At 41.6% G+C, this 9,914-nt stretch overlaps 1 protein-coding gene across 1 annotated transcript in view; it reads right to left on the bottom strand.

The window, feature by feature from the left end:
- The window catches only part of NPNT (nephronectin), a gene marked incomplete at both ends in the record, with an annotated part of 35,104 nt that overhangs the window by 3,554 nt on the left and 21,636 nt on the right, over positions 1–9,914 (bottom strand). The window contains 3 exons of the mRNA XM_010139599.1: positions 179–313; positions 5,365–5,484; positions 6,324–6,443. Coding sequence (XP_010137901.1) covers positions 179–313; positions 5,365–5,484; positions 6,324–6,443 — 375 coding nt within the window. The remainder of the gene's footprint in view (positions 1–178; positions 314–5,364; positions 5,485–6,323; positions 6,444–9,914) is intronic.

Here is a 9,914-nt window from a genome sequence, read left to right on the forward strand (position 1 = left end):
CTTGTTCACTGTCTATTGCTGGAGTCCCCTCTTTCCCAACATACTGCAGTGATTTAGCTGCAGTGCAACCTAAAATAACCTGTGTCCACGTTTCAGCCATAATTCCTCTTTAAACCATTAACTTCTGTTTAGAATATGCAGCTACTCTGTTACATGCACATAAGAAATAAGTTATTACCATGACATTGGTATTTGCCTCCAATGTACATTAGATCAAAGCCTTTATGACACCTGCAAATGTAGCTTCCAAAAGTATTGACGCAGTGCCTAAACCGTGGACAGATAACTCTCCCAGTAGCACATTCATCAATATCTGTGGAAACAAAGGAACTGTATTATTCTTAATAGCAGTTAAAATAAAATCTATACTATCTAAATTAAACTGGTTTCATATAATCAAAAACTAAATAAGAATAGCCAAAGTATTTTCTATAAGGTCCTTCTGGCTACAAGCTGGTCAGTCCGTAGCAACACCTGAGCACTTTTTGTGGCTGTGACATCTCAGTTCAGCTCTCGGTCACACACTCAAATTTTTATGCCTCCTGTGCCAGAAGCCTTTACAAATACTGTGAGTGACAAAAGCTGCACTAGCATAATGAGCGTTGCTACTGAATTTGGAATGCTTGTTCTATGCTCTTGCCACCCTGGTATCCTTCCCCCTTACAGAGGACACATCCTCTAATTCCCCACAGAACGCATACAGGTTCTTTAAGACCTCAAAACACTCAGCCTTAAAACTGTAATGGTGTTTGTCTGAAGAAACGCTATTTTGCGTTATTTGTATAACCTTATTTTGTGCCACTAAGCCCTGCCTGGTTACAAAGACAGCACCTGGATTTACAGACAAGGAATAATAATTAAAACCACATCACTAATTCTTTTTCTAAAACACACATGAAATATCGTTCCTGTGACACAGGTCATACGTGCATATTCAAAGTACATTACCCTGCAGTAGGAAGTGGTTTTTTTTTTTAAAATACCAGGTGTCTCTAGTCCATGACCTGCCCATGGAGCCTATCAGGAAATCTTTATCTGTTCAGGATTTGCTCTACACAAAGAAAGCTCAAGCTAATGCCAGGGGTGCAGTATTTCTGAGTGTCCTACTAGCTAGTCATCACAGGCTAAATGCTTTTTGAGTACCTGCTCCTTGCAATCTCTTCCCCTGCGCAGTGCCTGTGCTGTAGCCGACCCCTCTTTCACAGAGAAGCTGGTTACCTCAGTGGTCTTAACACATCTCTGAGGTGTTGAGACAGGCGGCCAGGGCTCCCAGCAGGACCTGAAGCAGTGTTTCTACAAGCAACGTCCAGGCACGGACAGAGGAGTGGGAAAACACAGTTATAGTCAGTATATGTCTCATGCCCCTCATCTCCCAGACGCTGCTGTTCTTTGTGCTGAAAAACAAGCCAGGCAGAAGCCCAGGGAGCAGCCAATGCTCACCCAGCACTGCTTTCCCTGTCTGGGAAACTCTCAGACGAGGTCAGGTTGACACACAAAAGCTGCCTGCACTATCACTCACTTTGTAGCCCTTGGACACTGACCCAAGCCTGCCAAGTGCCTGAACCCTAATTCTTCACTGAGGTAGAGATCTGCCATCCAAGGCTGCCTCTGACGCACACCACTCCTGATGCTTGTTGGTTATCTGCAGGGCACAGTTCAAGCTTTTACTCGACAGCTCTGTCAGGCTCTTGATCTACGGGAAAGCAAGATTTTGCTCTCCACGCAATCTTTTCCCAAAAGGAGCACTTCAACTGCAGGTGTCAAGAGTGGCAAACAAAGCCCAGTGATTGATGCCCTGCTGATTGTGAAAGAGGCTTGAACAAGGCAGGGAGAAACTTGAGTCTCTTGCACAGCACAGAAGAATGGTGCTGGTTAGTTAGGGCAGCTAACTGAGGCAGGGGAGCTGTAGCTTCAAATTCTCCAAGCTGTCTTTGCCACAGCCGGAAGAAGTGACCTAAAGCCATGAATTACTGGCTGGATGGGCTTTACCAGTAGCTCCTGCTGGCACTGTCACACTCTTCATGAAGAATTACTGAGGACAGCAAGACTCAGTCCCTCAGCTCCCACACTCCTGGCCTGTCAGACCGCTCCAAAGTAACAGCCTTCCTTTACTCTCAGATGGGAGCACTTCTGCAAAGCCATGGTTAAGGCCTGAATACGAAAGAAAACAAGGCCAGTTCTGGGCCCCTCTCCACATTCCTGAATCTCCCGATAAATCTGATTCTTGGTTTGAATCTAATACTGAGGCTTTGAGTACATTACTATCAGTTTTATAAATTCTACCATGTTCCTTACTGTTACCTAATTTACAAGCCACAATTTCCTGCCCTTTATTAAAACGTCATTTCAAGGCTGCAAATTTCAGACAGAAACTATGAGTTAGTTGGGGTTCTTTGCTGTTGCTTTTACCTTTAAACCACAACTTCAAAAAGCAATTCAGTGAGAAAAAGGTTAGTCACTGAATATACCTCATGATGGCATGGATTATGTTCTTTAAAACCTAAGGTAGCTTGTCCTGCCTTTCCCTCTGTACACATTCATGTTTTTGCAAATTCCCAAAAGGCAGTAGGTGTGTTAGATGATGAGAGCACTGTAGCGGTATCGTTTAATGTTCTAGGCAGTTATACTTCCTAAAGATACAGGACTGAACTGCTCATCAATACCCTGCTGAAAACTGACACAAAAATAATGGAAAAAAGTAACAGTCTACTGCTTGCATTTAAGATGAGAGGCAGGTGAATGCTTGTTTCTGGTGGGAAAACCATGTTTTGATCACTAGCTAGAAGCTGGTATGCAAGTGCTTATGACCAGTTTCCTGCGGTTCTGAGAGTACAGTGACCGTGGCTTCTGTCAAGTCCATGGGCTCATGCCAGTTCATACCTGGGCCCAAATGGTGGAAGGATGTTTCCCTTTGCCTGCAGCAACATGCTGCAGCTCACGCCTGCTTCCTGTGAAAACCAGGGCATGAAGGAGTGATTTGTGCTCTGACCCCAGCCTGGTCTGCCACGGAGGTGCACCAGGGAGCTGCTCCAAAGGCACATAATGCAGACAGCACCTAACACGTATGATGGTCAGCGTTCAACAGAGCAGCAGCAGAATTACAAAGCCTTGCCTCTCTCCTGCTGTGAGTATGACAGTATTATCAACTCAAGCACTGAACAGCTATGAGACTGATTTAAAAACAGTACGGTTTTTAAGTTTACAAGTTCCATACACAACCAAAACAACTAGAAATAATTTGTTTTAGAGTGAAATTAATTATTTTCAGTCTTCAAATGATTTCAGACCTTCTGAAGCTGAAATGTGTATACTGCTTATTTCTTTAAATGAATCCAAATCCCAATCCAAAAAGCTGGCAACACTGATTGATTTATTGATTCAAGAGTCATTAGTCAATTAACTAGTCAATCCATATTTTCACTGAACATTTTGCTGAATTATTTTTCAATTTGCTATTTATTTTATACAATTTACCTCCATAGCCAAATTGTTTGATGGTTCTTTACTGATTGTCTGAAAGGAACATTTTGACAAAAGAATGACCAGCATGGGTTAAACTAAGACCAGAAAAATGCCTAGAGGAATTTCCACCTGTGCTAAAAAAAAAAGCATTGCATTCCCAAGCTGTCTTTCAAACTCTCCTCAAAACAAGGATTTAATGACTGCAGCCAATGCACCGTTTTTTGGGGGTTTTTTTACCATCATCTACACTTCTATTTGTAATGCAGCAATACCCCGACAATCTCCCCATGGGCTTGTACACATGTGAGGAAAAGATAGCTTCAATTCTTGGAGGTATTTACTGGTTTTAGTAAAACTCACCACTTCATAGAAAAATAACTCAAAAAGGGTGCATTGTCACCACCACTTCTTACCAAAAAAAGAGTACATCATATTAAGACCCATGAACGGCAGACATCTCTTGCTGTTACTACTTTATCTGCATTGTACGAGACTGCTCTGAGATTTTTGTGGAAAATTTTAAAAATAGCTTATGAGATCATATGATGCACTCAACTGAAATGTTGAGTACAGTTCTACACCCTTCTGGGGAAAACACTGTGTTTTTGAAACTACACTGAAGAACCGAAAGAGCTTCGAATAACTGGTCTGAGAGCTAGTCTTCGGCATTAAAAGTGCAGTTTGTGTATTTCAAAGTATGAAGTTTGCCTGAATATAAAAATGCATGCTAGGAGAATCTTGCAAGTTTTCTAGCAAGTTTCTGTACTTGGTATAACATCCTTGAATTCATACTTAAAATCACTGAGCTCACTATGGCATGGCAGAAGCCTTCTCCAAAGATGTCTCTCTACCATAATATCCACAGTGTGATTAATCACGATTCACTCCCTTCAGCATTTAACAACGGTGGGGATTTCCTCTCTTCTACCCGTTTTTTGCATACAGAGACGTGGCAATCACGCACTTCAGAAAGCCTCCAACTTAGAGCAGAGCCCGCTCCTCACATCAGAACGTGCAGAATCTGTCCCTTGCTCTGCCAACAAATCCTTGGTCAGCCTGGGTCAGCCAATTGGAGAACCACCTACCCTGGGGACAGCCATGATACCCTAACGGATAATTAGGGCATTCTCTTACATCCTTTGAGTAAGTGTTGCTAACTGGTTATGGAACTGTGGCACTGCATAGGATATAAATAACAAAATCACTGGAGCATCATATCCACTCAGGATGTATAGTTAACGACTAATGAAATCACACGTCACACTGGTCTTCAGACCATAGCAGAGTGTGGCACAATATGGTCTGAATAACCACAAGCACCTTTTCCATGTTCATGAGCGTGGGCACAAAACATTTCAATTTTATACGGTCTGAGTTCCTGAGTTTATTTTAGTGTGTCGTTTTCACAGTATGGAAGACAGACAGTAGCTTGAGTACCATTAATACTGGAAGCATGCACAAACCCTCACCTTGTCCCAGTACAATCTCCAAGATTTGTGCAAATTATCCCTCTATTCCCTGAGCCTCGGCACCATCTTGTTGGGTATGAGGAAGAGATGATTTCCCCACTCCATTTTTTTTGCAGGAAGGTATTTTGGAGTTTCTGTTAGCAATAGTTTAAAATAAACCAGTAATAGGAGTGGTAAGGGCTGAAGGCTTGGGTGCCAAGCAGCCCACCCGAGTTTTAAGCAGTTGATGAAACTTGCAGGGCTGGAGGAAAACGCTGGCCATCTCTGACACAGACCACGTGAGAGCACCTGAGCAACATTCTCAGCAGTAAAGTCTTTAAACTGCAGACATGATGAATTCTAAATACATCTGAGAAACTCTCTCGAACTGCATTTCAGGTATGGATAAAAACATTCTGAAGAAAAAAATATACATCTACATTTGACTACCTACCTATGCAAGTCCTGCCATCCGGCCCTAGCTGCAGTCCTGAAGAGGGGCAGCGGCAGCGTACTTCTCCTTTCAGTACATCACAGCCGTACTGACAGTTTGCCATGGAGCAAGAAAGGGCATCTGGGGAAAAACAATGGAACATATGTAGGTAAAGGCTCAAATCAGTTCCAGAAAATGACTGAAAAGATTAGAGAATTAAGATGCCTTATAGTTTTGATAGGAATGGAAAAATGCTTCTTGAATTTGACAGGTATCCATTCAGGCTTTAAAGAGCAAATGCATACGCAGTACATTTTTTCTTTCCATAAATAGTATCTCTAAGGAAAAAAAAAAAAAAAAAAAAAAAAAAAAAAAAAAAAAAAAAAAAAAAAAAATAAGAAAACCACCACAGTTGTAGCAAGTTGTGTGACGGAATGCAGCCCCCATGAGAAATGTGAAGCCCAGTATGTACTATAAACCCTGGTGGACAGTACTGCCATTTTAAAATAGGAGCATCTTCAGCTAAAGGCAATTTCTCTCCCCTTCTCTCTGTCCAGACACTCAAGATATCCACACTTCTATGGGAGCAAGTAGGACCCTGATCTCCAGAGAGATGACAGGACAATCTTATACCAGTCAAACAAACAACATCTGCAGCTTTAATGATTCTACATTCTTAAGGACTAATATAGCAGAACAGCAGGTGTCTTGCTGCAATGAAAACTGCGAGCACTTGTCCTTGAAGGCCAATTAACAGTGATTTACAGCACTAAAGAACACTTCTGGGGAAACTTGTAATAAAACTAACAAAATAAAAATATTTGCTCTTTTTGTTCAACCTAATTTCATTGCAAAAAAGAAGCTCATCTTGCGCAAGTGCCTAAGTTCCATCAAGATTAATCTTCATTTCATTAAAAGTTTCCCAGGAAAACCCAAGCAGGGATCTTGAGGAGCTGGAAAAAAAACAAGCCTTGCCGTACTCGAGCATGTTCCATCTGGCATAAGCATGTAGCCGTTCAGACAGTAGCACTTGTAGCTGCCGTAGGTATTCATACACCGGTGTTTGCATGGCCGTGGCTTTAGTCCACACTCATTTAGATCTGAAATGAAGGGTACAAGGGAAGGGGTGGGAAAAGAAAATGTACAAGTATGTGTGAAAAAACAACTAGCTCAAGTTTCTGAAGAAAGAAGGAAAAATATGGCAAACAGCTTTTTAAACGCAGTCCAGCTGATAGCGAGTGACCAGAACATCCTGCATGAAGCACTGCTCAACCCTCCTGCCAAGTGGTGTGTTTTGTTCAGTTTCACAGATATCCTGTCAGAAATGACAGTACTAGCATTAGATTAAGTGCCAACAGAAGTTTCATTAGGGAATTCACAGGCTCAGGCAGCCTGCGTCTCGCCATTATTCACGTTGATGCCATGTCCAGGACCAGCCAGAACTCTGGAGGAGGAGAAGGATTAAAGCCAATGTCACTGCTGCAATCACTATCAGTGATCCTGATAGCGATTCAGTGATTCACTGTCATGCTTCAAAATTAGTTGCAGAGGAAGGTAGGAAAGCTGATGCTAACCTACTTTAAACAATCTCACAGCCAAAGTGTATTTCTTTATCATCTAGCAAATACTGGAAGAAATGCACCTGACATCAGTGATATTTGTCAAGGACTATCCATGAAGGCTACTATTTCAGATTTACAGTTTAATACAGAATTCATGACTTAAACTGGAAATATCCAGCCTACGATTTTCACATTAGTAGACAAGGCTTCTAACAAGAAGTAAAGATTGAGTGAACATTTCCATCAGACTTCTCTTCCAAGAATACGTGTTGGTTTTATCTGGGTAAACAGAATAATTTGTTACTTAATTATTTGTGTACTGATGAGTGAAGATGACAATAAAGGTGAAAATACCAAATCTATTTACCAATCCAGCCAGCAAGTACTTAAAAGAACTGAGTTACTGACCCTCATCTCTAACATTGCACAATGCTGCCTGGAGGTCTGTTACAGAAAGAGAGTCACGGATATTTTCAGGAAGTTCTCAAAGAGCCATCTCCAGTACTAAGCACATTTTCATCCAAAGTCACTCCTGAATTCGTGTAGCAGAAAGGTAAGTGGGGCAACTGCCATGTGGTAGACACCTGAACACAGTGGCCACTTTCTAACATGCCAGCTGAGAAGGAGATGTATGCTTTGTACGGACTAGGTGTGAAGGCTTACAGTTAAGAGGTTAAAACAGAAAGACAAATATACCTCTGGTTAGAATGAAGTCAGTAATTCTTAACAGTGTTTATGTGTATCATTAAATCTGCTGTCTCCTGACCTACTTTGTTTGCACTTTCACAGCGTCAAGGAAAAGCGAGCATCATGCAGACAGGTATTTGCCCCTCCCCACAACCATTCCCCTAACTGATGGGTATGACCTTTTTCATTTTGTTTTCCAAGGTGTCAGGAAGAACAGCAGGTTTAAGGATAAGAATACTTCCTGCTCCCCTCTGCTGCGAGAGAGTAGCAATAAGGGATGTAAGTTTCCCTTTCTTCCTGCAGAAGGCTGAACAAGAAGTTTCTAGCAAGTCTGAAGGGAAATGTTTGCTCCTAGAGTGGTGAGGAAGACCAGGTGAGCATAGGTAGGGCTTCACTGAGGAAACACTGCCGAAGTGAGGGCTGGACCTGTGCCTGACAAGCAAGGAGAGCTGACAATCTCCACAGTCTTCCTGCAGATCACGCATTGCAGAAAGAGTATCCCTTTTGAACTCTCCACTCCTTGAGAGTTTGACAATATTTCTGGAGTTGCTAGGAGCACATACTTCTCCCAGGAGGCACCAACGCCACACTCACAAGAGCGTACCTGGTGGATTTGAGAGAAAAAAATGTAGAAGAGATGTACATTTTCTACTGTGAAAGTGGGACCTTCAGCTAGCAGTTGTGACTACTGTCAGAGTACGTGCACAGGTCAAATGGAAAAGCAGCAGATGATTATGCTCGTGGAGAAGGGTGAGCTTTTACTGTGAAAAATCTTTGTGTAAAAAATATTTACATAAAAATGCTCAATAATATACAGGTGAAAGCTTGCATTTTTGGAGGCAAACTTCTCTGAGCAACACAAAAAGCTGGTTTTTTTCTTTCTTCTGTAGAACTTACTACAATTAGGCAGTTCTTGACAGACATTATAGCTGTGTTAGCATAGTTATTAGACAGGCAACATGTCTGTTAAAAAGGTCGTTGATAAATTCAAAAAACTGTTACAAACTTACTTCAATTCATAAAAGTATGCCCACAGAGCTCACAATAGTTAATAGTGTGGGGTTTACGGACAACGATAATTTTGAAGCAAGAAAAGTTCTCTAAGTCTACAATACTTGCATTCTCTCTCTTTTACACAAAAAGCACCACTTCACAAAATAAATGCATAGCAGAGCTAAGTGTAAAATACTTAGCTAGAAGTAGGGACAGATGAGGAAAGATAATGGAGAAATTAAGCTCACAGAGCAGTATTTTAACAGTGCCTGCGTTATCTTCCAGTGTTTACACCCCACTGCACTTCAGCTCCCAAGTTCAGATACTCCTGAAAACTTCACCTTTAGAACTGTCTCACATTTATTTCTACAGTTACGACCACAGATCCAAAGTTGGTAACGACAGAATTTATGACTGTTTTCAGTCTACCATCTTGCATAAAGTGTAATTACATTATGAGCCTTAAATAATCGGATCTTTCTATAGGACTCCAAATACTACACACCATTTGGTACGAACTATTCTTAGTACAGAAACGAAAGCTCTGGTATTGACAAATAGCTATTACTAACACACTCTGAGAATAACCTGATCTTAAAAAGTAGGTGCAATCAACTGTATTAGGTTATCATCACATCACACACTTTTTCTTTGTGGAATTTTGACTAAACTATTTCTTGTCTTTGCTTCATTCAATTTCTGCCTGTGAACAAATGCTTTCAACATTTGCTTTTGGTTCACAGCTTTAAAAAAACATGCTAAAAGTAAAATGCCTGTGCCTTGAAAAAGTTCAAATTTTTTAACCTTGGCTGACGTAACAGAAAGCTGCAGTCACAAGGCAGCAGGAACAGAAACAACAGAAACAACCCCACTTAACCTAAACCTCATGTGCCGCAGGTTTTTGCTTTTGCCTTTGAAATTAGCTATTGAGAGAAAGCTGTTTTTAACCTCGTGGAGTCAGAATGAATGCTACTGCTTAGGAAAACAAGTACTGCCAGGGCTGCGGGTGCTTAGGAGAGAAGCCAGCCTGCAAATAGGTTTGGTGTGTTAGAGGATACTGCTCAGCCCATCTTACTTTCCCCAACTTTTCTTCTTTTCTTTTTTGCAGATGGGCACATACTCGGAAACTGCACAGCAAGCGGCACTCAGTTTTCTAGGAGGCACATTGTACGGTTACTGGCACATCCTACCGCTGCTACATAAAGGCCTGTTTGAATATGCTGACAGCTCTCTTGATCCACCTCCATGCACCCATGATCTGGAACAGTGTGCTTCCCTAAGAAGAGTCCCGATGTATGGCATGCACTGGGGAAGCACTGAAACATTCCT

The sequence above is a fragment of the Buceros rhinoceros genome, unplaced genomic scaffold (genome assembly GCF_000710305.1).
Source record: "Buceros rhinoceros silvestris isolate BGI_N320 unplaced genomic scaffold, ASM71030v1 scaffold1967, whole genome shotgun sequence".
NCBI lineage: Eukaryota > Metazoa > Chordata > Aves > Bucerotiformes > Bucerotidae > Buceros > Buceros rhinoceros.